The sequence below is a fragment of the Aythya fuligula genome, chromosome Z (assembly GCF_009819795.1).
Source record: "Aythya fuligula isolate bAytFul2 chromosome Z, bAytFul2.pri, whole genome shotgun sequence".
Lineage (NCBI taxonomy): Eukaryota > Metazoa > Chordata > Aves > Anseriformes > Anatidae > Aythya > Aythya fuligula.
This window is the reverse complement of record NC_045593.1, coordinates 1,977,233-2,004,310: the sequence shown is the minus strand read 5'-3', so window position 1 is coordinate 2,004,310 and position 27,078 is coordinate 1,977,233. Positions and strand designations below refer to the sequence as shown.

The following is a 27,078-nucleotide window of genomic DNA, read 5'->3' as shown; positions in this document are numbered from 1 at the left end:
CTAAAATGCACCACCCAGTGGCAGAAAGCTGTAGCTACATTCATCAGGAAATCACATTCATCGCAGCTTTCCCGACAGACGCTCCCTTTTCTCACTCATTTCGAGGATAAAAATCAACGTTTTCGTTACAACTCGCCGTGCAGACTACTCACAAAACCGAAGAATCTCTCTTCATCTCTCTTCAAACCGACACTGAGCTGGAAAATCTTGAAGCTGTGGAAGAAGTTGAAACGGATTAGAAATATAACACATATTAAGTCCCAGGAACTTCATGGGAAAGGATTTCACTTTCACTTCGGTGTGACAAAGCCCCCCGCAGAGGCTCTTCCAGGAAAGGGACGGGATAAAAAAAGAATTGATATGGGAATAAACAGCGGGCTTACGCAGCAAGGAAAGGGTTCCAGCAGGATGTACGATGATGATCTGTGCTGGGAACACGCTCGTCTTCTGGAAAATGGAGTGTCGTGAGCCATTTGGGAGGAAAAAAAGACACTGTGTGAAACGAGGATCTGGTTTGCTGCCTTCTAGCAGCCGTTTTTTGGAATCCACGTAAACAGCACGGAGTATTTCTAGTCATTAAAGAAACTGGATCCAGAAAAAACCTTAGGAATGGGGATCAGCAGACTTTTAACTGGTGCCCACCAATTCTACCACCACTTGCCTTGACCCGAACTTGCTGCTCGTCCAGCCGTTCTGCTTCTGAATGGCCTCAAATCTTTCCCAAGGCAGCGGAGCGGCAGGAAGACCTCGTATTTCAACGGGGGGCTGAGGACGGGATGAGCTAAAATAGTAGCAAAGATTTTAGTTTACGTATCACAGGACGGCGATTTGCTTTTCAAACAAATTCACCAAGACACGCTGAGCCCTTTCTCAGTACGTTTATTGTTCTTTTAAGAGGCACAGTGACAATTTCAGCTTCCCCTCCTTTTCTTTGACCTTGCAAAATAGCAGGGTACAGCTTAGAGCCATCGATCTACCATCAGGATACGCTTCAGATGGTCTCCAATTAAATTTTCACATGGCCTGATGAGAAAAGAGGCACACGTGCCAGACAGCAGCAGCAGCTGAAACAAGAAAAAGTTAAAGCAACACCGGCTTAACAAAGCCGCACTGCTATTTTAAGGCAGGTTTGGTGAAAAGTTTGACAGGCAATTTCCTCAGGAAACGAAAAGAATTTTGCCTACGGAAATCGAATAAACTTGATTGAAAAGAGGCTTTTCGAAAATACGTCATCAGTGCGAAATTACACGGGTACTACACTTTCTTTAGGTACAAAGACACGACTGAGTCTTCTCGTTCCCAATCCAGACTTCTCAGCTGTTCCTCAGTCTTGCAGGAATACGTGAAGGGAGGCAGCGGTGCTTCGCTGTCCCAGAAGGCAGAAGTTTTCCACGGAATTCGTAATTGGGGCGACGCCGAAGTCCCCAAAATCCCTCAGGCGGTGTTCTCAATGAGCAGGGCGATGCCTTGTCCACCTCCAATGCAAGCTGAGCCAACCGCGTATTTCCCACCACGACGCCTGGACAGAAAACACGACGGTGAAAATGGCTTCCATTTAGGAAACCACGGTACCTGTGGTCCCCATTTTACAAAAAGAAACCAGCTATCAACTTTTCAAAGGCACTAATAACGAGATTTTCCAGCCTTTTTTTTCTAGGGAAATATTACAAAGCCTCAGCTGCTACTGAAATATTTCCGTAGAAAATATTTTCTGCATTTTTTTTCCTGTAGAAAATATTTCTGGGTCTTTTCCACCTAAAAGACAGCAATATTATACTGCTCTTAGGCGATTTTTACTGCGTGTTGAAACCTTAAGTATCCCCTAATGCCATTCCTTTCTGTTTTGTATTCCTAACTCATAATTTTATGGCCGAGGTGGTCTTTGAAAGCTAAGTTTTCTACGGCCAAACTCAAACCGTTTTTTTGCAAGCTGTAAATTAATTCAGGTTTTGTGGTTGAATACTAGGGTAGGTACCAGCGAAAAGCTACTGGGATCTCTGCCCTGAAGGGAGGGGAGGAGGAAGGAGAGAAAATAATAAAGGGAAAATTCAGATTAAAATGGTATTGAGCGTATCAAGCAAGCCAGAAAGTGTCAGCATTTCTGAAAAATGGGTTAAAGGAGAAGGAGGGCGATGGCAAAGCCTTTTAAATGTAGCCCGTTAAAGGACAGGCTTTGATCGAGGCAGTTTCAATAAAGGAAACGTCCCCACTGACTGCTGGAGGCTTTGGATCAGAAGTAGAGGAAGGAAAAACCAGCTGTAATGATGAGAATGGAATACGAGGCTGGACTTGGACTGCAGGACACAGGCAACAAAGAGGTACACACTTCAGAAATGACAATTTTAAGCCAGTGGACTGGAAGATTTTAGTCACACCGTCAATATCTGTGCTCCAAATCCTTTGCAGGCATGAATACGTCAGCCCTGCATTCGTTACCAGTAGCTGTGGGCTACACACGCACCTTAATTCATGCACCAGGTGAGCTGTGATGCGTGCTCCCGAAGCACCCAAAGGATGACCGATAGCGATGGCGCCTCCGTTGACGTTGGTTTTTTCAGGGTCGAGGCCCAGCACTTTCTCGACAGCCAGATACTGAGGTGCAAACGCCTCGTTCACCTAAAAGAGCAGAGAAACGACAAAATCGCTTGGATCTGTTCGACTGGTCACTTGTACGAGGGGAGTGATCCTGCTAAAAAGATCAGTAACCTCACCGTTCACCTTAAATCCTCTTACCTCTATCAAATCCATGTCCTTCAGGGTCAGCCCTGCTTTCTTCAGCACCTCAGTAATGGCAGGCACAGGGCCTAGTTGGAAAATCAGGTGCATAGTTAATTAAATTAAAAATAAATAAAGCCTCATAAACATGCTGTATGTCAGATAGCTTCGAAAAGCCTCACCAGATTCCCTCCCATGAGCTGCTGTGGGGCCAATAAACCCTAGATAAGGCACTCACCTGCTTTATTAGGTGGCAAGAGAACTCCAAAACCTAAAAATTATTTGGCAGCCCCTTCAAGAAACTGCCAAGGAACGTTAGGAGCGTCACTACTGCTGCACAGCTATGTTGGTAAACGTGTGCTGAAGTTTCAAGTCAAGAGGACAGAATCCCATGACAAATAAAACAACCTTTCGAGGCATTTCTCCTCTCCAGTACTCATGGCTTCAGTTTTTTCCTTCCTCAACACTTCAGTCCCCAAAAAAAGAAACAGGCAGGCTTTCTGGGGCTTGGTGGTCATGTGTTTAGTGATGCTAGAAGGGAGCTGATCATTAACGAGTAAAACCCATCCTAAAATGCTTTTTTAAGCATCTCACTACCAAGAAATGGCGCTGAAAATTCATAGCTCAGGAATAAAAATAAAAAAATTAAAAAAAAAAAAAGGGGTAAAAATGAGTAAATGTTAAGAGACAGAAAGGTTAAAAAGAAGAAAGGGCCTGGGTCAAAGCTCGGTGGATCATTAGAAAGACTCCGGCTTCATGCTAGACCCTAGATGTGTTTCATGGGTTGATTTCAGGATGCTCATTATGTGTGAGAGAAACGGGAAGGTCTCACATGGACAATACAAAGATTCTTAATGACAGCCGAGGAGACCAAGCTTCCCACCCCCCAACCTCCCCTTTTTCTTTCTGAAATAATGAATTCTCTCCGAGATTGTAAGGCCGGGCTCCCTAACGCCATCAGTATGTGCAAAGGCAGCCGCTCAGTCTGAGCTCCTCTGTTCTCAGATCCGTCGCTGTCATGGCTGTGAATCTCTTCTGGCCTTTTTTGGGTTGCTGGGGACAAGCCGTGGCGTTAAGCAGCGCAGATACGAGCTGTTTCTCCGTCTGATTTATGAAGTTTTTAAACCGGGCTAAAAGAGTCGCCTGACCTACCAAGAATGGCCCGGTTTCGAAAGCACAATGACAGCATGAAGTCGAGCGAGAGAAACCCTCCCTCTACATTTGCTTTGAAGGTTGGCTTCGTCAGATAGCCCGAGCGAGAAAGCAAACCTGACAATGCCTCATTTGCATCTCTTCTGGCACATGAAACCAGCCAACAATGATTTCTCTGCACAGAAAGGAAAAGCAGTGCTGGGATACAAAGCTGTCTACAAACTGAACAGAAGGGAAGAATCCCGGCGTGTCTGGCTCAGCTTGGAGGGTTTGTTTGCGTTAACAGCGACTTGGTTAGAAAAGAAGCCTTCTTAGGATGCCCAGCGCAGGAAGAGCTTGCTAGATGCTGTAAAAAAAGGAGAAAATGTGTTTTATTACAACTTACCGATGCCCATTATGGAAGGGTCACAGCCAGAGGAGTGATAAGCTACAACTCTCGCCAGAGGAGTGAGACTGTGCTTTTTGAGGGCCGATTCGCTGGCAACGATGACTGCGCCGGCTCCGTCACACACCCCCTTAGAGCGAGGAGAGAAAAGCATTTTTAAGGGAGAAAGCACAAATTAAAAAACAAAAAAACACACATTTTAAACTAAATATGCCCCTCAGAGAAAAAACAAAACCCACTTTCCGTCTACAAGGCTATTATTAACACTTAATGAACAATTGTTTTAGTGTTTATTCAAAACATACCACAGTCTTTCACTATTCTGCCGACTCTCAAAGAGAAGTTGATTAATTTTATTAAATATAAGCGATTAATTTTACTATTTCAGACAAGTAAAATACATTTTCGCCACCTAAAGTCTTCCTTATACTGGAAACATCATTCTGTAGATTTGCAGGGACACTATTAAGATTAGATAACCTAAATATCATTTCCTATTAACGATACGATGCAGACACCCATCCTTACTGTGGCCACCATCTATTTTGGGCAGGAATTGGGATTATAATCTCACTGTGGCCCAAAGAACAATTAATCGGTTGATGAAGATAATGACTGTAAGAGAAGCTGTCCCTAATGACACGCTGCTAAGTTCTCAGTCTACCCTGAGTAATAAAAAAGTGTGGTTTGGGCTGGAGAGGATCCTAATTGTGGCACGAAGACAAGCAGCAGCGTGCCCGGGAGGATAACGGCTGGTTTTTAAAGCAGATGTTCAGCAAGCCTCGCCCCAAAAAGAAAACAAAACGGCTAAATCCACACAAACATTGCAAATATTAAAAAAAAATCAGAAATCCTTTTCACCAGGAGACACTGCTGTGGCTCAGAAAAGACACGACGACAGTGACAACAAATTTGGAGCCCGCTAAAGGTGACACTTCCATAAGCCAAGGCTTGGACGTACTCACTGAAGCATTCCCAGCCGTGACCGTCCCATCCTTTTTAAAGACGGCCGGGAGTTTTGCCAACTGTTCCAGAGTGGTCTGGGGTTTCGGGTGCTCATCCTTTTGCATGCTTTCTTTCCCTTTCTTTGTTTTCACTTCCACCGGTGCCATCTCAGCGTTAAAATGACCAGCTTCTTGAGCTGCGACCACACAAAGGAAAATAAAAGACTGATAAAAAAAAAATGAAGGATATGATTGCCTTTTGCTCTGTTTCAGCCAAGAGCTCAGGGAAGCAGATTTGTGCCTTATTTAGTTTAAATAGGCCAGCTGGGGGGTTATTGCTTCTTTGTATTTCTTGGAAACAGGACAAAAACTGTACAAACACATTCTAAAACCTCTCCAAATAAAACCTCCAATATTAAAATATTATTTCAGGTTTCACAGGTACCTAAGCTGCCCGTAAGAGCATCTGGCCACATCACCTAAGATTATATTTGATGCCAATATTCAGGCTACTAAACACTACCTTTTGTTTCCACGGTGTTGACGTGAACCCATGGATTTAAAAACTCTCCAAACTGAGCCACGATTCACTTCGATTCATCCCACAGAGGCAACTCTAAGGGATTTAAGTTGCCATTTGGCTACCTCTGATTTTTTTTTGACAAGTTCTACAAGGTCTTCTTTCCCAACTAGCCACAGGACCTAAAAATCAGCACTATTATCAAAAAAAATTGTTAAAAATCAGCACTATTATCAAAAAAAAATCAAAAAAACAAGTGACACCAATCCGCACGAGCTACATAAAACTTACAAACAGGCTGAATTGTTGCTAAAAACTCCCTGAATTTGAGACTGGGATCATAGAAACGCTCCCGTTCCTGTATTTACTAACCAGCTTTGCATCTCTGCTGCGTTTTGAAGGCGTAGCGGTCACAGTCCTCCCGCGTGATGCTGTACTTCGCAGCCAGGTTTTCGGCTGTAACTGCCATGGGTATTTTCACGTGCGTGTCCGTCAGCCCTTCCCACAACGTGTCCTCCAACTGCACGGAACAGCGTTAGAAGACAACCCGAAAGCACAGCAACATTAACATTTATTAACGAGTCTCTTAATTAGCCTGATTTTACGCTTTTATATAATATAGAGAGCTTTGAGGGGATACACCGAGTGAACTAAGTTTTTGGTCAGAGTTTTATTACGCTTACCTTGGAATAGAAATTCTAATCTGGTTCTGAAAAAGCTACAGAAATGGGATTCTTCATGAAATTATGCAAACCTACTGTTTTAATGATGGAGACTACTGGAGAAATGCTTTGAAGATCTAAATCTGGATAGAATTGCCAGTGATTTCTTTTAGAAGAGTATAGTGTCTGATAATGGCTGATAATTCACATTTCTTTAGCTATAATGTTTGATAATTTACACTCATTTTTAAACACGACTTCATTCACAGGAAAATAAACGAATAAATAAGGTGTTAGACCTTGAGTTCTGCTCCCAGTCTGGTTCCGAATCGAATGTTTCGAACTGCGTAAGGAGCCTGGCTCATGTTCTCAGCTCCACCACACAGGACCACTTCGGAGTCATTGAGGCAAATTTCCTGGTAAGAGAAAACCCAAACAGATTTAGGATTTTAAAGTGCCAAAAGAAACACCAAGCACACACTAATTCACCCCCAGCGTAGCCCATAGAAGCCTTACACTGACCACTAAAAAATTCTGCTTCCTTAAAATCCTTCACTCAGTTGGACAGTTACAGATATTTCTGTACTGAAACAGAAGCAGGTGAAATTATCCCAATATGCTCTGTAAGTAACTTGTTAATAATTAAGACTAATTTGAGGTAATTTGGGCTGAGATGCTTCCTACAGTTTCTAAACACCCTGTGCACACGTAATCAGTTCTGAAAAGCCTTGTCGTGTGCCAAAAAAATACAGGAACAAGCACCACTGATGAAATACCACCTTGGGTAAAGATCTCACAACCATGCTTGGTCAAAATCTCCAACTGATCTTTTCAGGGTAGCGTGTATAGACCTTCCAGAAAGCCCTAGAAAGAACACTTAGATCGGTGTTATTGGGAAAAAACATTCCTCTTGTAATGATTCATTGCTATTCAGACAAAAAAATGTTGCTGCTTTTCTAAAGGAAACTATGAGAAACTTGTGATTAGGCAGAGAGTAAATACTATGATAAAAAAAAAAAAAAAAGAGCAACACTTCTACGTGAAAAACACCTTGTTTGTTAAGCAGAAAAATGTCAAATGAACAATGATGTTTAATTATTTTGGACAACAATCAAGCGTATTTGTTGAAGGAATGGAATAAATAAAGATAAAAAAATAATCCCCTGGCAAAATGCATCACGGGAAACATTCAAGGCACACGTTAGGAACTGTGGCAGAGTTTCATGTTTGACAAAGGGTATCGAGTAGTCCAGCAAAAATAAAGAGGAGGTGGATCAGGAGATGTGATTTCAAGCCACTAACGGCTCTCTCATAAATCTCACGCGATGGTCAGCTGCAAATAAGTTGATTTTTTTTGTCTATTTTAGAAAAATGATGCTATAAGCTACCTAACCCAAGAGAGTATGAAGATCTTTGAACAAAAACCCAGTATGATGCCTCTACCAGTGGTAGCCAGGAGCCCGTAACTCATCTCAAACATGCAATAAATGCTTTTACACATCTCTCAGTTAACAATATGATAAAAGTTACAACTAATACAGAAATACAGAAGAAAAAAAAAACAAAAAACACACAATTTATACCTGACATCCATTGGCGATGGCTTGGAAACCAGAGCCACAAAGTCTGTTGACGGTGAGGGCTGGAACGGGGACAGGAACTCCCACCCGCAAGCCGACGTGTCGCGCGATGTAAATAGCGTCCGCAGAGCTCTGCAGGCAGAAGAAAATTTAAAAAAATAATTAAAAATTAAAAAAAAAATAAGCTAACGTGTGTTATAAACACGTGGTTCTGTGCACAACGCTACCTGACAATGGAAACTGGGGAAAAAAAGTGGAACTAAGCCATTTCTGCTGAAGAAGGGGAGTTGAAAATAGCCCGTTCACAGTTACTTATGCTTAACCAAGTAGAAAATAGACCAAAAATCGAAAATTTATGGGTGGGGGGGAGATGGGGAAAAGAAATATAACTCCAGTGTGAAAAGACTGCTGTTCCTTGTGTGAAAATTAATTACACGATGAAGCAACTTGCCTGTTTTTTGAGGAATAATTCTTACAAAAGCCCAGAAATTTGAGTAAAAGAAACCGAGATGGTAGCCGTGGCTGACAGAGGAATCAAAAGCCACTCTTTTGGCTGCAGATCCTGCAGCCTCCACAGCGAAATCTCCTTGTAAAAGCTATGGCAGAGATATTTGGACAGTCAGCCGAGGCGTGCGCCCTTCTAGCTGAAAAGTAAACTCATTCATTTTCCAAAAAATCTCTTCAGAAAGCTCGAGGGAAATTGGCCCAAATCAGTTCCAGCCTCTCGAAAAAATGGGATTTATATAATCGAGTGTAAATTCATCAATGATTTAATGATATAAGACATTAAAACAGGAAAAACACAACAGGGATTAGCATCTAGCCATGTGATGAGCCTGTATTTTTGGTACAGCCTCACCTGATTTCAACTATTTTTGTGGAACTGAAAGAAATCTAAGCCTTGCTCCCAGTCACGTCACAAAACCATGCAGGGCACGTCCCTAAAACACGCACAGGAAACGCTCCACTACGAGTGCTACTTACCCCTTCCATTTCCACCCCTGTGGTTTATTCCTGGCTGCAAAACAGAGGGAGCTATCTATAGGATCACGCCGAAGAGGACCGAAATAAACCCCGGCTGGCGAGTTTTCCCCGCTACCCACCTGCATGACGCTGCCAACGATGACGCTGTCGATGATCTCAGGGGAGACCTTGCCAGCAGCCAGGGCAGCCCGAGCGGCATGTTCGGTCAGATCGGTGGCCGTGAAGTCCTTGAGCAAGCCCCCGTAGGTCCCGAAAGGAGTTCGCTTCGCCGCAACGATGAAGACACCTGCAAGAGAAGAAGGATCCAGGATCATAAATCCTATCGATATCCTAATCCTACGTTCATCCGGAAAGACAGCATGAAGCCAAGCAGCTCAAGACAAGTAAGATACAGGAGGCAGCAAGACTTTAGACAGGAAAAATATGCCAGAAAAAAAAAAAAAAAAAAGCTTGAAGACTCCTGGAACACCTCCTTTCCAAGAAGATACTTGGAAAAAGTAAATAATTTGGATATGGGGCAGACAAAGGAGGCTGCCACACTCCACCAGGTATTAGTGACAGGGCACTAAAAGCATAAAAGGAACTTCCATGCAAACCCACAGTGGATACACGTGAAATAATCCGTCCGATGAGGAACTGCTCTTTTACAAATAAAAAAGGCCGTTTCCTGTCTTATAAAAAATCAGGAAATTTGGGGCTTGTTGACTGAAACCGTGTTCACAAAGTTAAAAAAAAAAAAAAAAATAAACTATATTTGTTTTGAATTTGACTCCTTTAACTCCAGAGAAAAAACATTCTCTTACCAAAAACGTAATATTTCCATGATTAATATAGGTCATCTAAGCTGTGTTAGCACCGGCCTTCCAACTTCTAAGAAAATCCAGTTTTAAATGGGAAGGGGAGCCTGTGAAGGGGCACAAACACCTTGGCCAGAAGGAACCTAAGAGGATTTGAGCCCGAGCAAAGCCCTGCACCCTACAGAACGTGGCCTGAGTGCTCGGCACAGCAGCTCTCTGCTTCCACGTGTCGGAACAAGAGGGAGGCAGGCTGTGAACTTTCCCCCAGTTGAACGCCAGAGCTCACGCGCCTTCGCTGCAGCTGCCACGAAACACCCACTGTTATTTTCAGCAGGGCTGGAAGGATACGTGCAGATTTAAGGATGAAGGCAAACAAAAACGTGTGTTCTTTACGTTGCCCGTGACCACCGTCCTGACTGCTTTCAGGTTTTGGTACAGGCTGCACGATCTTTGGCCGGTTTGGTGTTCCCCCATCTCTTGCGTCCGTGGATTATGCGGACCCCAAGCTGCACGATTTCCAGGGAAGGACTTCCAAATTCATGAAGGTCAAGCTCACTCCACTGACAAGGACCTGAATGCAATGCTGGGACCCGAAGCAGGCAGTGCTTATGCTCTGAAAACCAGCTGGGCAATCCCCTGAGCAAGAATTGCAGCTTCAGGGATAAGCACCGATGCCCGTTGACCGAAATCCATTGACCCAAAGTTTTTTTACTTAGCTTGTACACGTGGGTTTTATTAAAAAAACTACTAACAGATGGAAAATGTGAACTCCCACAGGTGTTTTTGTTCTAAACAAAGATGAGGATGCTTTAACTGATTTATCAGTATGGAAAACAGCCGCATTTAGTATATTAGTGCTTAGCTGCAAGGCTTTGCTGTGAACCAGGTCAAGGACCCGACTAAGCCAAAGAGTTTTTCCCCTCCCTTTTGACCAGGAGGTCGGCTGCCCGCTTTATCTGCTGAATCACACACGGACAGCTTTACAAACAGGCCCGGGGTGGGGCAGAACTTTGCCCTTCAACCCTCAGTTGACAACAACAGCTTTTTCTCTTCCAACCCGACCGCTCGCCGCTGCCCACGTCGTCCCCACAGCACCACGGGGCCAAAGCGGGATGGCAAGGGGTAAACGAAGTCCTGTGAGAAACAGCCCTGCCTTTCATTAGCTCTTCTTAAGTCCCCGTTAATTAGCGCTGTCCTGCATCACCACAGCAAGACTGCCACTCTCTGCTGTTTCCCAAGGTGATAAAAGCATGAGGAAAGCAGAATATTACCAAATCCGTATGGATCTGGAAAGCTTTGGGACTAGGAAGCGAAGGCAGCCAGGAATTCTTATCAAACGCTCAGTTCAAGACATGTTTTAATCTGGTTTTGTTAACAACCCTCTGCCAAAATCAGACACAGACCTGAAGCCTTCTCTAACCCTCCAGCACTTCTTAAGTGCACGTGGTATGAAAATATTTCTTCTCCGGATCCTCTTCTGATGGCCTAAAAAACTTCAGTTTGAGGCTTTCAGCACCAAAACCTCAACCTATGGCTTACCTGTGTGTTATTATATAAATACAGCCACCAGGCAGCAAAACACTACCACACAGCCTTATTTCAACACATTTCAATTCTGTTTTTAAGCAAGCTTGGATCCTACAGGCCTCGTTTACCTTATTTGTGGAAGACGTAAGGTTTAAACTACACAGAAATAGTTATTTACACAAAACTCTCGTCAGAGCTGCGGGAGCTTACAACCTGCGCTGTTACTTCATGGACCTCCGTGTATGTTTGTGTGCTGCCTCCACACAAAGTTAAACGTGGTATAATTCTGCCACGGGTCTGCAGATCAGCAGAATTGTGCCAGCTCTCTGGGCTTTATTTGAAATATTAATGTTATTTCCAGGCGTTTATCCACGCTGACACAGGACGGGCAAGACAGCGAGGAGAAAAACTGAAGAAACCACAACAAACCCAAGCAAGACCCACAGAACAACCAACACCCACAACCCCACCACCCCCTCCGCAGACAGAAAGGGGCTCAAAAATGCCATTTTCCCTTTTTTTTTTTTGCCAACCCCACAACCCACCGAGGGGCTGAGGGACCCAGCCTTTGCTGCACCCCCGCGCTGCCCCCTCGGGCAGGGCAGCGGGGCCAGCCGGTGACACCGACCCCCGGACCCTTTTGGGGAGCCCTCCCAGGTGGCAAGGGGCTTCCCCGGGCCGACACGACCCTGAGGGGACCCCACAAAGACCCCACAAACCCCACTCACCCCTGAGCAGCGCCATGGCCGCCCCGCTCCGCGCCCGCCCTCTGGCAGCGCCGCCCCCCTCGCTCGCACTTTCACCACGCCAAGAGAGGAGGCGCCTGGATGGATTTCCGCGCAGGCGCCGCTTTTTGCTGATTTAATTATTTTATTTTAGCTTTATTTGACTTTTCCCCTCCTCATCGTCTCCGTGCTTAGAAAAAGGGGAGCGGGGGGACGACAACCTGAGGCGAATCGGCGGCGGCACAAAATGGCGGGCGGCCCCGTGAGGGGCACCTAGGGCGCTGCCATCTCTTTTGGCCCATGTTGGTGGCTTTACATGGAGAATAAAGGGTTTTTCCTCTCGGTTTTCTCCCTTTCTGCACCTTGACCTTGCTACTTGGGGTGGGTTATGCCCCCCAAAGCACCTCACAAATTTCTAGTGTTTAGAAAGACACGCTGAGGTGTAAAAAGTGTGGTGGTTGGTGGAACACCTCGGGCTGTCAAAGGGAGGATCGATAAAAAGTGCTTTATTACGAACAAAAACACACCATATGTTCCTTCAGTGAAGGGATTTAAAGCATTTTTCTTCTAGATTTTTCCCATGAAAACTGCATTTTTTATTCAAAATGTCCTTCTACTGCTTTGCTGATGTAATTCAAATGATTTAATGCACCTGGAGACCAGTGAATGTACCTGTAACCTAACCTTAAAAAAAAAAAAAGGGGGGGGGGGGGGGGGGAGAAAAGGGAAAAAACAGAACAAAAAATTAAAAAAAAAAAAAAAAGTTATACTTTACTTTCTGTCTTTGCCATTCATTTGTCTCACTTCACATACAAAAGGGCTGGCACAGCCTCAGCTCCTCTGCATGGGTTTACAAGGCCATAATACTTCACACTCAATTGGCTTCTAATTATCTCAAAATATATAAACATCTCTAAAGTTGTCACAACTTCTAAACCTTTTGAAGTTGTATGTAAAAGGTTTTAGACTCTTTGTGTTTGTAAATTAGAAATATCAGTTTCCAATGTATGAAGCAAATACCGAAATGTGTATTTAACACAGCTCATTTTTGACCAAGTCACGATTTCTTCAAAAGTGTTTATTTCACATTTTTTTTTTCTTATCCACAGCTGAATATTACAGTGACTATTACAAGCAGTTTTCCTATAAACAAAGGTGTAGTTTACAGATTTGTTCAAAATGGAAAAATATTTTATAAGCAGTAGTATTTCATCGCTCCTGTATATCATTCAACTTCTTTTAGAGCAGCCATACCTTCTGCTTGTTAAGGTAATTAGACTTCACCCCAACCCCCCCAAAATAGATATTGCACTATAATAAGAAGAAATATTTTTTATAATTTTTCTTTTAATTTCAACTTAATTCGAAAGCCTTAGTCCACTGGCATTTACCGTTTGAAATAAATTGTATGCTTGTCGGGGCATAGGTCCTCTGGATTATTTTCATGAACATCTACAGTGCTATAACTTTTTTTTTCGGGAAAAAATAACTTATGACTGTAATAAATATGAATCAATGAAGCTGAAGGAATAGGTTTCATGGCAGTTCATGCAATTCCTTTTAATTAGATTATCATACTTAGATGCAATGGTAAAATGTTAATTTTTCAGTTAAACGGTCTGGAAGAAGGAGTTTGCATAACCTTGCTCATTTATGGTTGAAAAGAGGAAAAGGACCTGCTGTTTCAAGTGCATCCCTGACACTTGCATCTTTTGTAAGCCACAAATTGAGGGGTCAGATATTGCAAAGGCTTTAGACAGGTTGTGATTTCAATGTTCAAGTCACCAGGAAAGGTAGCAGCCACTGCGTATGCTCAAACTCTGCAGCACACCCACATTTTGTTGTTTCACTCGTAGAAGTGCCGTTAGATAAATTATGAACAAAGTATGATAAAGCATGAACAAAAAATGTTTGATTTACACTTGCATAAATTATTTCGAATAACTTAATTCTCATTAAGTTTAATGTTCTTTTCTACAGTCAACTACTACAACAGCCTTACGAGCTGAAAGATAAGCAGCCTCAGCTACAGAACTGCCAGTAAAAGAAAAAGAAAAAAGTATAAAGAATAAAATAAAGTCAAGTTTCAGCTGGAAATGAAATGTATATTTTGTCCTAGACACTTCTCACAGGTCAGACAGCACAAACCTGAACTTGGGTTTGAGGTGTTGGTTCGGTGGTGGTGTGTGTAGTTTGTATTTTGTTTTTAACTTTCTTCTTTTTTTTTTTTTTTTTGACTGCCAGTAGTGGTTTTTCTGAGGTACATTATACATGCAAAAAAATCAATACGGTTCAATATGTCGTTTCTTAGGAACTTCTTAAGTGTTTTTGTCGACCTTCTCAGAGAGATTTTAGAAGTGGACTTCTAAATCCACAGAAAACTGTTTGTGGCAGACTAATAATAATAATAATAATATAAAAAACCTCCCACAGTTTACCAGTGGTTGAGAAGTCAGTTACCTTAGTAACAACTAAAGGCACACAGTAGGGAAAATGCTCGACTTCGGAATCAATATTTCAAAATGAAGGCGGACCTGGAAAGCAGCCAGCTTTCTGAAAGCCGGGCTTTGCGTTGGACGTATCCTTTAAATAAAGAAGCGCCCATCCGAGGAAAAGAAAGGCATGCTCGAACACAATGATTTAACAAAAATCAATATTTAAAAATAAATTTTAAAAAGTGCAAACTGAAAAAAAAAGATAAAAAATATATTCAAGATATTTAGTGGAGTCCTCTTCCAGATGGATTTTAATGGGTAAGCTACGTTATTACAGACCAGGACATCAAATCCCAGTTCCTAGCTGTACATACTAAGAGTTGTTGTTGTTGTTTGTTGTTTTTTTTAAGAAAATCTTTGTTGTACATATAAATTCTGGTCCTGAAAAAGCCAGTGAAAGACCGCTATCCCCTAGAAGAGCATTAACCACGATTGTGACTGTGCTCGGTAGCAAAATCATTGCAGGAGAGGATGCTGCAGCAACCTGTCATTTAGTCTGAATGATGAGCACTGGTTTAATCAGGCTGTTGGGAATCGTACCCTGAATAATTTACAGCAAAGAGAGGTAAAGACCTGAAGAGCCTGAGAGGAAACTTCCGGCCTAAAGTGAATTCTGAGAAACAGCACTGATGGAAAGACTAAATTCTGCTTTGATTTTTTTTTATATATATATATATACCGTGATTCCGAGGATGGAAAAAGGGATAAAACAGCATTAAAAATTAAATTCAGAGCACTGGAGAAAAAAACACAAAAAAAACACATTCATCTGAAAAATGTGGAAAGAGGTAGGTACAATAAATAAAAATGTTGTAGATGAGCAAGTGGCACAGCAAAATGGTGGTGCCATCCTCATCGTGATCGAAGGGGAGATGAAGGCACTACTGAATAAACGTCGTAGATGCAAATGCTCAAGGGCTGTAGTTTGGAGGTAGTGCTGGTAACTATCCAAGCAATCAATTTGCTTCAGTAATTAGCTGGGTGATGGTTAGAAGGAAAGATAACTTCTCCCTAGAGAATGACCTTAAGTCTGTCCTTCACTGGTAACAGGCGTACTTAATCATCATCCATCTGGAACAACACAGGCATAGACCAATGTATTTCTTAACAGCACTCAACTTTTCTTTTTTTTTTTTTCCTTTAAAAATGTGCTTTTTGATAGTCATATACATATATAGTACATACAGCTCTATTACAATTTGTATATACATCGATTATATACACGGTGTTTAAATCAAAACACACACCTTCTCTCAAAAGGTGCCTGCAGCACGGCAGGTTTCAGCATCGTGAATCTTTAAGAGGCTTTACATTCTATTTTTAATGCTCCCAGCTGATCAGAAACTCGCTGTTTGGATGTGATTTAGACCAACTAAACGCAGTCGGGTGCAGAGAGGCTTTTTGAAAGCTCTTAAAGCGGGGCAGAAGTGCTGAGACTACAGAAACGGCAACCACGAAAGCAGAGAAGTTAACATCTACGTAGATAGATGGAAGTGGAAAGGCCAAAAATGCTCACGACATGAAGACGAGCAGGGCTTTCGCTGCTTCCAAATCTCCTGGCTGCGTTTTGGCACGCTGAGCTATGGCAGAAGGATCACCCCACAGACCAGTGTAGTCCTAATTCGTGGACTGACTGCGATCAGGATTGCTCTACAGCATCTCTCAGCCCCAGGAACCCAACTTTAACCTTTTTTTTTTTTTTTTTTTCCTGAAAGCCTGGTGGTTTTATGCTTTCTCGTACTGAGAAAAATTCAATTGCTGCTTTTGGGAGTAGCTGTCCCCTCTCAGTGCCTACCTGGGGATGTCAGAGGGTTTGCTTGTTTTAATTTCTAAGCCACACAAACAAACCCTAATGGTTAGAATTCAGATTGCTTGCTGTTTTGATCAGTTTAAGGCTGTAGGATCAAAATCTTCTTGTTTAAATAATTGGCTTACATCACTAACGTACCGGTTTACAATTATATATATATTTTTTACATTTTACTCTTTTTTGTGTGTGTTAAAACATTGCTTGAATCACACAGAATTTTCCCATTGACTGCTATGGCTAGGACTAATCCACTGAACATGATTTAGGACCTAATTATCAAACTGGGCTGCGTCGGCATGTCTTATCTGTGCAAAAAATGCCAAACTGCCCATTTATTTCATTCCTCTGAAGCAGGTAAGTCAGAGATGCACACTACGGAGTCCGACTAACACAATTTCTCAATCTTTGTGACAAATCACACAGCAGTGGAAACACGTGCGACCTCAGCCTGCGTCACAGGTACGTATTTGCACCTTCTGAAATCACGTTTGCCACACAGCTCCAAGCAAGAAGAGACAGAGTTGCGTCTCTCCGTTATTAGCACATCCACCCCAGCTAGTTATTAGGCAAACCACGCGTCCTTGAAGGCAGCCTAAGTGTCTCAGATTTAGTTTTTCACTGTCATTCCTTCACAGACACCTATGAAGAGCAAAATACCTTGTCTCCCCCTCACCGTTCTCTTTCTCAGGGGCTTTTGGAGGTTGTTACGGGCTTCGAACTATGCCAACATAAAATCGAGCAGTAACAAATAAATCTACATTTCAAGTATCCTCATTCCGAGCTGTAAATTACCCAAGAAATCATACAGATCGGTCTCTTTTTTTTTTTTTTTACTGTACACTTTAGCATCCGTTTATTACTCTCTTGGCTCTTCCATAAACCTGTTTGGTCCATATTTAAAGAGCTCCTCGCGTTTCTCCTGCGATTTTTCCTTCTTTGCTGGAGGCCTCTGGGTACGAGCGAAGGCTTTAGGTAGGCTTTCTTCAGACTTTGTTGAGAAACTCCAAGTTGAGAGAAGCCGGAATATGAATGGTGTCCATCGTTATGGAGGAAGGGTTGAAGGGGAACGAAACGGGGAACATGTGCTTGAAGTCGAGCAGCAGCTGCGGGGGGTCGTTTCGCTCTTGCAAATGTGTCTAGGAGGGGGAAGAAGAAAACAGACGTTTAAACCCTTTAAAATTATAAATAAATTCATTCATTCTAATTTTCTAATTAATTCTAATCGCACTGGCACCTCGCTCTGCCAGTAAAACTTCTCGTGGGCCCGTGCTGTTTGCTACCACGCGTCCCAGCGTGCCCCAAAATCGCCTGAGCTGGGAATTTCGCTGCTTATCTTGGTCTTCAGCCCTTCGTGATTAACAGCCCGGATGACCCTGAAGCTGGGCGTTGCAAGTGAGCAACGCGGCACTAAATTCAGGACAACATTCAGCGGGCAGAGCTGTTACAAAACACCCCAGTTATTCCTAACGACACGTATATTAAATCATTCTCGTCTCCTCCATTTCATAGCCTTCTGCTTTACCTGTATGTCTCGTATGAAAGCTACCGTCACCCGTTCTTCAAACTCATTCACAGGAGTGTAGAGATTCAGGATCTTCACAATCTGTCGGAAACAAAATCGGATTACAGGCAATGGTAAGAAGCCGAAATTTTCCACCACTACCATTTTGTCCGGGTATGGCCGGAGCAAACCTCCCGTGACCTCACTGAGGAGCAGAATTGGGAGAAATCTGCCCAGAAGTGATGAAATACGGTACCCAAATCTGTATGGAGGAGGAAAAATGGTTTTCTCTGCACATTTTCTCTTACAGCATGCCTGTTTGCCTAGGAGGCAGCACAAGAATCATCGTGGTGGCTCGGTAAACAGATGCTTACAATATATTCAGCACGCAGCTTATCTCCACTTGCCAAAAAAACAGAGGGTTAAGGCAGTGTTTACTTCACACTGAGAGTCAGCAGAGCTTTTTTTTTTGCCTAAGAATGATCTCCAGGTGTTTTCCCACTACATCCCCAAGCTGCTGGATTATCCCTGTGGTTTCTGCAGCAGATCACTGGCCTCGCCCTGGTTACACCAAACTCTACAAGGCACAAAATGCCCAGCAGGGCGCTCAGAGGTTGCCTCGCAGCATTCCCACACCGAGGGCTCCGTCCTGCTCGCGGGCAGGGTACGAGGAGCAAACTGGAGGCTGGTTTGTTCGGGTTTGCATCTTCCCTGATCCCTGCACCCTCCTGTTCCCCACCTGCTGCGTCGTGAGCGCTGTGCACAGGGAGCAGATGGCCTCGGCGTCCTCCGCCGTTTTCTTTTTCAGCTGCAGGAGCTGGGCGGCCTGGATCAAGGGCTCCAGGGTCTGGAGGGCTCCGCTCTGCTGCAGGTTCTTGCCACGCAGCCACTCCTCCAGCTGGCTGATGTTAAACCTGGGGGAATGCAACAAAGAGAAGAATCAAGCTGAAGGATGAGACGCAGCATCTCAGAAATCACTCACGAGGCTTAAGGGTATCTTGCAGTGTTGGCATATCGGGGTTTTGGATGCATGTTTGCGATTCACATGGCATAAGACAACCAGAGCAAAGCTCAATATCTGTCTGCACCCACTCTCGGGCTGAAAGGCAGCACGCCAAGAATCCCCTGCGGGGTGGGGAAAGGCTGGCGAAGGGAAGGTTTAAATCATTTACAGCGAGGAGGAAGCTTTATTACAGTGAGAAGATTTACGCTAATAAATATTGATGAGCTGTTCCTGGCAGGCTTGCAGGGGTCAGCTTTTAGCTACTCCTGCTTATTCCTTGCACTTCGGCCAACTCCAGAAGCCCCCTGCTGAATGCGAAGTTTCTCCCCTTACCAAATCAAAGAAAAAAATCAACAAAATTTTCTCGAGCAGAGCCCTCGGCCCACCTTAGCTGCATGCCCGTGCTCCAGGAGCAGACGTCCTTCCGCAGGAGGAGGTTGTTCAAGGCAACGGCGTTGATCATGTAGAAGAGCTGCTTGAAGACCTGCTGGATGATCTCGGGGTCCAGGCCCTGCTCACACACGGTGGTGTGGAAGGTGTTGAGCTGGCGAACGATCGCCTCTAAGCTGTAGGAGTTGTCGCCGTCTTCCATGCTGGACGAGCGGTTGCGGTAGCCCATCGGTTTCACGCCCGAAAGCCCTTGGATGCTCTCATATTCCAGCACCCCAGACACTGAAAAAGGGGGAAAAAAAAACAGCAGAGATGAGCATTTAATCATAATTTAATCATAATTCAGACCTAGAGGTCTGAAAGGAGAACAGATCCATCTACTGCTAGCCTGGCTAGCTGATACGCGAACACGACAACTTTCTGCAAGGAGCAGGGAATATGCAGATGTTGGAGGGCAAAGAGAAAGAGCCCCAGCTATAGAGGGGTCGAGGCTGTGAGCTCGAGGAAAATACCAGCAGCTGTGAGCTGGAAAGCGCTGAGAACAGCCCCCGCCACGAGCTCAGCGAGGAGTAGGCCAGATTTAGCTGAGGGGATGACTCTTCTCATACTGATTCGCCCTTGCAAAGCAAACCAGATGCTCTTTATCCTCTTCTTTCATTTGTTTTCCTCTCTGCTTTTAAGTATTTCCACCCACAAAAAACTCAGCCACAAACCTGCAGGGGAAGACCATTCGTAGAGAACCACCAGCGCTACCTCCCCTCTGTCCCTGCCTCCTGAACGGAAAGAAAGGAGCAATTTTCCATCACTGGGGGAAAAAAAAAAACTCCTCCCTAGTGCATATTCTTATTTTCAGGTCTGCTTCTTCCACTCCAGGTCGCTGCAAACACGAGGACCTGCTCCAAACCAACGCTTTTTTCTTTTCCCCTTCCCTACCATAGGCCTCTGTTGCCTGCTGCAGGCTTTTCCTTTGGGGAGAAGTCTTGCTAGCACCACACAAAGGTCCGCAAAACACTCGTGGGGTATTTAACTGAAGCAAAACAACCAACCAAACAGAAAAAAACGCTCCTAAAAGCTAACGTTTTGGGGAACTTACCGATCATGGGTTGCAGGATGCCCTCCGCCACCTTGATGAGCTGCTGGTAGATCTGGGTGGAGAGGTGGCTCAGCACCTGGCGGTACTCGGTCAGGTCGAAGTTTTTGAGGCAGTGCTCGTTCTGCTTCGGCGTGTTCTGCGTCATAAAACCCTGAGAAGATGACGAAAACAGCCGGTTTTGTTATTCCAGCCCTCTGCAGTCCAATAAAATAACCGTAAATATTAAAAATTAATGAATAGAGAACACCTCAGAGCATAACGCGTCCAGATATGTTACCAGAGGGCATTTCTAAACTCGATTATAGAAAAAAAATCGAGAGTCATAAATCACGTGTGATTATCTCAGTCATAAATTACAACTAGGAGGGCCAAAAAAGCATCGTTAAATGGTACTTTTTCATTTTACCTTTAGCAAGGAAAACCACATCTGGATTAATTTCAATACAGAAATGAAATTAAAGGCGACTCTGCAGTCCCCTGAGAAACATTTTTTCTAATCCATTTGCTTCCTGGGAGTCGCAATTATTTGCGAGAGACTGATTATTTTGAGGCTAAAATTTTAGAAAATAGTTAAAGAAAAAGACAACCAGGTGCTGTTGGTTTTTTTGACAGCATTTTCAACTGTTTTGAAGCTCCGAAATCTCCCTCGTAGCTGATTTTTTCCCTGCCTTTTGCTGAAAACACGGCAGATTTCTGATGCCACAAATGGAAGCCGTAGCCTTGAGTTCTGGGCTTCCACGTTAATGCCAACTCTGCTGGCAGAGGCACGTGTGACACAGTTATGCAATTAACACAGCCACTGTAATTGCCTGTTTATGTGCTCTTATCAATTTTGGGGTCAAAGCAAGAGGTGTGCAACCGCTTTGTTGCTTGCTGACTGGCAAAATGCAGAAATACACTATGCAAATGCTAAAATCAACTCAAAACACATCAGTTTTCTTCACTAATAAGAGTGCTTTTTTAAAAAAAAATCAGGTGGATTTCAAACTCAGGGTTATACTAAAAGGATTTGTAAATAGCTGCTTCAGCTGACCCAGCAAATCATGGCAAAAATGTGAAATTTAAAGTGTTTTTTTTTTTTTTTTTTTTTCCCTGCTGTTTTCTGGAACAGGATTTTGTTTAAATGTCATGTTGTTATCTAGGCAGAAGAGGGCAAACTAGAGCATAAATTGAGTATTAACTAACGAATTTCACTCTTTCATTTAAACCTCAGAGGCCCGGAGGACTCAGAGGTCATCATCATGTGAATGATCTGACTTTTTCATTTGGTTGCATGACAACTTTGCTTTAAATTCTCAATTTATCTTTATTCCTAAAGCTTGACTGCTCAATGCATCATCTAGCACGAGTCACGACTGAATGACAAACTACAGCACTGGGGGATGCTACAAATCTTAACACCAACAGCGCACGGCTATAAGGATGGCGGCGTGTAACGTACCACGAGGCCTGTGATGATCTGATTTTGTCAGAAGGGATCAGGTATGGCTATAAATAAAGGAAAGAACTGAAACGTGAAACACGGCGGTGGCAAGAAATGAGAGGATTTCCTTCTGAAACCTTACAGTGTGATTAAGTGTTGTTATTTTGAACCAGCTGAACAGGAAAAAAAATGGCAACATCCACAAAAATATTGCAAGATTTGGGACGTTTCTCCTCGTCTGAAAGTCTTGGCTAAAGAAAAGCTGTGGGGCCGACCAACCTGAGGGAAACAGCCTTCAAGAGCAGCCTACCAGAAGGAAACCCCCTGTTCTGACAGATCAAATAGCACAACTGGCTTTGAAATTCAAAGTTTTTTGGGTATCGTCCTGGAAATGCAGGTTACGAGGTTGCTGGTTTCTTCTTCGAAACATCTTGTCCATGAATTTCTGTTAGGAGCAGCCTTGCATCATATCCAAGTAGAAGAAAGGATGGGATGACCCCAAATCATTGCCAGAGCAAAGCCACAAGAGCCAGGGGACCCGAACGCCACCCCTGGCAGGAATGCCAAAACATTTCAGAGCAGCTACGAGCTCCTTACCGCATCGCCGCTGTACTGCTTCAAACAGTGCAGGAGGCGACACGTATTCGCCAACCAAAAGGACGTCATCTCGAAGTCATCGTTGTGTTTCTGGGGGAGCAAAACGAAAAACACGTCAGAGCCTTCTTCAACGGGGGCAGCTGGCACGGCAAGCCAAAACGGCTTGGAAGCTCCCCACCTAGATCTTGAAACTATCATTTCAAGCGTGACTGGGTCTCAAAACCACAACGAGAGCTGAATATCCGACATTTTGACGTGGTTTATAACCATTTTAAGACAGAGGAAGCCAACGCCTACCTTCAGCACCTTCTTGATGCCATTGATGGTGGAGGTGAGCAAGGAGTGCACTTTCTGGTCGTCGTTGATGTAATCCGCGTGCCTGATGCACATGTAGAGGATGTAGGCAGGAAGGCAGGGAACGGTAGCAGACACTGCTTGGGGCTTGAGATCTAGAAGGTTTGATAGTGATTTTTAAACCCTCTTAAAATTCGCTGATGCCAGGTGAAGCAGAAACACCTGAGCAGATGATCCCAGTCAAACTCTTCTTCCCCTGCCCCGAGGAGGCTAAGATTTTGGCTCTGCAACTTGCATCCCTCTCTGCTGCTCTCTCAAGCTCACCAGTTGCTGCCCGCTCTGAGATCTACAGCCTCCTTTTTTTTTTTCATTTTCCATTTTTTCTACCCCTTAGGATCGTATCCATGCCGGTGTAACTGCTTGGTAAAGCAACACACAGCTTTGCCTGCCAAAATTGTCATCACCATAAACACGCAGCCCTGGGAAAGATTAACTGGGGAAAAAACAGGCCAGTTTTGAGATGTCAAATTTACAAATTCTCCCTGGTGAGAGCAGGAGGAGCCAGACAAGAGCAAACTCCTCACCTGTGATGAGGTTTCGGATGAGGAGGGGCTCATCTTCCTTGTAATATTCCAGCATCCCCTGAAAATCTTTCTCCTTCCTCTGGACAGCAACCTGCCTGTTACGCTCGTGTTGTCTCCTCTCCTCCGGGACCATGGCTTGGGACGCTGCAAGGAGAAAGGAGGGTGAAAGGAGGGTGAAAGGAGGGTGAAACATAACATCTGGTGACCGAGGACTAGTTGTAAAGCATCTTGGCCCAAGTCTCCAAAATTCGTTGGCCTTAGAGCAGGCAGCAGCGTGTTTTATAGAAAGCTTCCAATAAAACCTTTAACTCAGACCTATAAAAATTTAGAGAAGCAGGTCCTGACTTACAAAATCTTGAGCTACCAGTCTACCGAGCGAAAGAAAAAGCCCAGAAGTCAGACCTAAAGAGTAAAAGATGAAGTCAGTTGCTATTTTCCAAGGCTGCAGTTAGAAGGTGGTAAGCGGTAACCCCACGGGAAACTTTTTGATGCATCATTTTCATGGAGGGGGAGGAAAAAAAAGGGCAGGCAATGAAAAATACCTAAGCATCTCAGCTTCAGGCTGGCTGTAAAGCCAAACTAAGTGCCACAAAGGCACAATATTAAGCTCTGTGCACCCATAAAATGTTAATAAAATGGAAGAGACCAGCACGCGTGTATATGAGGAAACATCAGCCGGCTGCATGCAAAGCACACTGACAAAGAGCAGCTGTGCCAGCCGTGGAAATTCGCCAGTTTTTCAGCTTAATTTCCCTTAATGCCTCGTTTTCAGAGATGAGGGGTTCTGTGATTTATCACAGCATCAACAGAGAACGGGGGGAAGGAAAGGGAAGCTGCAGCCTCCAAGGAGCCAAAGCAGAGCGCTGTCCCCCCACCCAATTCACCTTCAAAATCTTGGACCTTCTTCATGTAAATCTTCAGCTGCTTCTTCAGCTTCTTTTCATTCTTTTCCAGCTTCTCCAGCAGTTCTTTAAGATCCTGGAAAACGGAAGACACAATGGATTTAAAAATAAAAATAGAAAGAACAAGCACAAGTCATCTGAGGTGAGTTTGAGGCTGGAGTCACAAGCAGCCAGGAGCTCACAGGCTGCTCTGTGTATCAGTAACACACGATACGAGTGTTTTGACAGAGGAAAATTGTGTTGCTAGAAGCAAAAAGAAAGGCTGACGTTGCCTTAGTGCCTAATTACAGAGCGGAGGGGCCACCAGCAACTTCAGTGGTGTCTTTTTGTAGGCAGTGCCACACGTAGGCAGGCTCAGAAAAAAGAATAAAGGACACAGGAGCAACAAAAGCCTTGGCCACCAAACAGCTCAAGGGTATGGATGCTCCAAAGAGCACCAACAGCACCAGGGGGAGATGCTGAAGGAGCCTGCAGAGGGTTTAGGAGGGTTGGAAGACCCCCAGATGCCTCCCCTTCGTGTTTCGTGTCTCTTTTCAGCAGTCTCTTACCAGGTTTTCGTTGGTGAGCCGTGTGATTTCCTGCTGGAGTCCAAACTCCACCTGAGCCTCTGGAGAGAGCTGCAGGGTCTGCAGGAAAGCCTGCTGCTGTTTCTCCAGCTCTTCTTTCATCGCCTCCACCTGGTTTTGCAGAGCTTCCACCTCCTCCTCGTGCTCTCTTCTCTGATCCTGGAGCTGTGCTTCCAGCAACCTGAGAAAAGGACCAAAGCCAACGGGGATTTATTTTGGTATCGTGGCAGTAAACACCGTTTGAGTTAAGATCCTTCAAAATCAGCCAAGATGGGAGATGTTTCCAGTCAACCTCCCTATAAAAATGACACAAAAGGGGGCAGTATGGCTATAACTCACATGAATCTGTCATTTACTCGACGGGAGATTAAACAGTTTTGAAAGAAGATGGGAAAGGGGGAAAAAAAATCCCAGAGCTTCCTTATTAAGCGTGTTTCTTTGTAGGGTTTTATTACAGTTGTTGTTTTTTTAAAGCCAGTTGCAACCCCCATTTTCCAGCCAGAGATACAAAAGGATCTTTTCCAACTGTGAAAACAGAGACAATAACGCACCCAGCCTTGCAATCATGTTGTCAGGATTTATGTCCTTAATAGGCTCGGAAAATACAGGCCCGCTATGGAATAAGTATCAAGCATCTAATTTTCATTTTATTTCTTCGTGCGCATTCGGATTAACCATGAGCTACCCTCAGGAACGTGTTCCTTCTATGAACTCGGGCTCCTCCTTTGAAAAGTAAAAAAATCATCGCTTATTTTTCCCGTTATTGCCTGGTTTTACCCCCATCTCTCTAGATGGGACTGCTTTAGATGATATACAAAAAATTATTACAACTTTTCCTCTTAACAGTGTTTTCAATCAGCTCGTTTAATGTTTTTTATGAAAATCATGGATATGGAGCCCCCTAACTGCCCTACAGACTGATTAACAGCTAATTATTAGCTCTTCGGAGCACCGTATCGAACCAGAAGACCCCACGAGTCCTCCTGCCTTGCTTTCATTTCCATTTGTGTTCCCAAACATCCACCAGCTTGGGTATAAGAGATCCTTCGAGAAGCACCAGCATCCCCAGGAGATGTGGAGGCTTCAAATCATGCCCCAATGAGTCCAACTGGGAGCTCAGCCACCACCAGGAGCTGTGCCCAGCCACAATCTCCTCTTAAAAATTAGAAGAGGGCCTCAGATCCTCCCCCTTTTCATATATTCCCCCTCTAGCTGCTCCCACAGAAGGCAACAGGCAGAGGAAAAGAAAAAGAAATGAAACGGAAAGAGAAAGGGGGGAGAGGAAGAAGAGGGGAAAAAAAAGAAAGCGGTTGACCTGGCAACTTGCTTTAAACCTTGATAAGCCAAGCCGAGCTCTCCATCTTCATTGAGATAACCCCAGTCCTCAGTCTTGCTAGAAATAAAGGACAGAAAAAAAGGGAACAAGAGGACAGAGAGAGACAAAAGGTCAATTGAAATAGAAGGGGAAGAAGAGCAGAACCCTTGTTTTTTTTTTTTATTATTATTTTTTAAGGACACCATTTTTTAAGGAGCCAGGTTCAAAATCACCCCAAAATAACGCCAGCTGGTACTTCTACACCACTTCAACTCTTGCAGACCTCTCCACGGGTCTGGCAAAGCCAAACCGAGGACTAAAGGGAAGGGTTGTTTGCTCATGTACCTCCTAACATATTTTGGGGTTTTTCACTCAGCCCGACTCAAAACATCTCACTCATAAGTGGGTACCTCACCCCTTTTCTCTTCCAGACCTTCTGTACCCTAAAATAAATTCTATTCCAGTCAAGGGTTTTCTCAGTCATCAAGCCAAACACATCAGCCTTTCTTCAGGGCAGCCTTGGATCCAAACCTCCTTTGGATATTTGTTTCCCCAGCTTCTCTTACATCCATATGAGATCCAATTTCCCTACATATCTAGGCAGAAAGGCAGGGAACTCGTTTCTCTTTTTTTATGAGGCGTCAAACGCATTTCAAATAAGTGTGGTTGGGTGAACCTGTCCAGGTGCGCTTCCTACACCGAGATTTTGCTCGGTTTCAACTCCAGTTTGACAATATCTTCTCTTTTTGGAAATAATAATAATAAAAAATTGCTTAACATATCACTGAGATTTCAGAGAAAAAGAGAATTGAGGCAATACACATCTCCTGTTTTGCGAAGAGCTGTGGTAGGTGCCATTCCCTGGCGAGGAAAACTCTGCCTTTAAATCCACACTCACTGATACAAAACTCAATAATGGAGATTAATCAGCCCCATATGGGGAATTAGAAAGGTTTTGGGGTGTTGCAGCACTGCCACAAAAGGATTTGGGAGGTGTCTTGCTGCTGCTGTCCTGGAGTGGCAATTCAACACCAGCCAACTCTTCTGGCCAATCCAGCTGGTGAAGCCATATGTATGAATTTTGATTAAAACCCCATTTTCCCCCATACATCGC

The 27,078-nt window shown here is 44.0% G+C and overlaps 2 protein-coding genes across 3 annotated transcripts in view; both read right to left on the bottom strand.

Annotated features, from left to right (window-relative positions):
* Positions 1–863: 863 nt before the first annotated feature.
* On the bottom strand, positions 864–12,046 carry ACAA2 (acetyl-CoA acyltransferase 2). Its single transcript, XM_032206279.1, has 10 exons — positions 11,995–12,046; positions 9,062–9,228; positions 7,962–8,090; positions 6,678–6,794; positions 6,089–6,236; positions 5,218–5,393; positions 4,253–4,382; positions 2,734–2,804; positions 2,462–2,616; positions 864–1,519 (listed from the first exon to the last, which is right to left on the bottom strand). Exons 1-10 carry the CDS (start codon positions 12,008–12,010, stop codon positions 1,435–1,437), a joined length of 1,194 nt encoding a protein of 397 aa, XP_032062170.1. The 5' UTR covers positions 12,011–12,046; the 3' UTR covers positions 864–1,434.
* Positions 12,047–15,279: 3,233 nt separating this feature from the next.
* The window catches only part of MYO5B (myosin VB), a 70,410-nt gene continuing 58,611 nt past the window's right edge, over positions 15,280–27,078 (bottom strand). Inside the window, exons 30-40 of one of the 2 annotated variants that reach the window (XM_032206436.1) lie at positions 25,965–26,042; positions 24,632–24,830; positions 24,066–24,159; positions 23,182–23,325; positions 22,601–22,752; positions 22,304–22,393; positions 20,284–20,434; positions 19,187–19,472; positions 18,537–18,711; positions 17,819–17,899; positions 15,280–17,432 (exon numbers count right to left, since the gene is read on the bottom strand). In XM_032206436.1, coding sequence (XP_032062327.1) covers positions 17,280–17,432; positions 17,819–17,899; positions 18,537–18,711; positions 19,187–19,472; positions 20,284–20,434; positions 22,304–22,393; positions 22,601–22,752; positions 23,182–23,325; positions 24,066–24,159; positions 24,632–24,830; positions 25,965–26,042 — 1,603 coding nt within the window. In that variant the 3' untranslated portion in view covers positions 15,280–17,279. The remainder of the gene's footprint in view (positions 17,433–17,818; positions 17,900–18,536; positions 18,712–19,186; positions 19,473–20,283; positions 20,435–22,303; positions 22,394–22,600; positions 22,753–23,181; positions 23,326–24,065; positions 24,160–24,631; positions 24,831–25,964; positions 26,043–27,078) is intronic. The other variant, XM_032206437.1, reaches the window with a different exon arrangement.

Bases quoted from the DNA above. Each gene is read 5' to 3' on its own strand.
- ACAA2 (XM_032206279.1), bottom strand. The intron at 2,617-2,733 runs GTAAGAGGATTT...CTGCTCTTTTAG, and splicing joins AGGACATGGATTTGATAGAG to GTGAACGAGGCGTTTGCACC. The intron at 1,520-2,461 runs GTGCGTGTGTAG...TTTTCTGTCCAG, and splicing joins CACCTGGTGCATGAATTAAG to GCGTCGTGGTGGGAAATACG.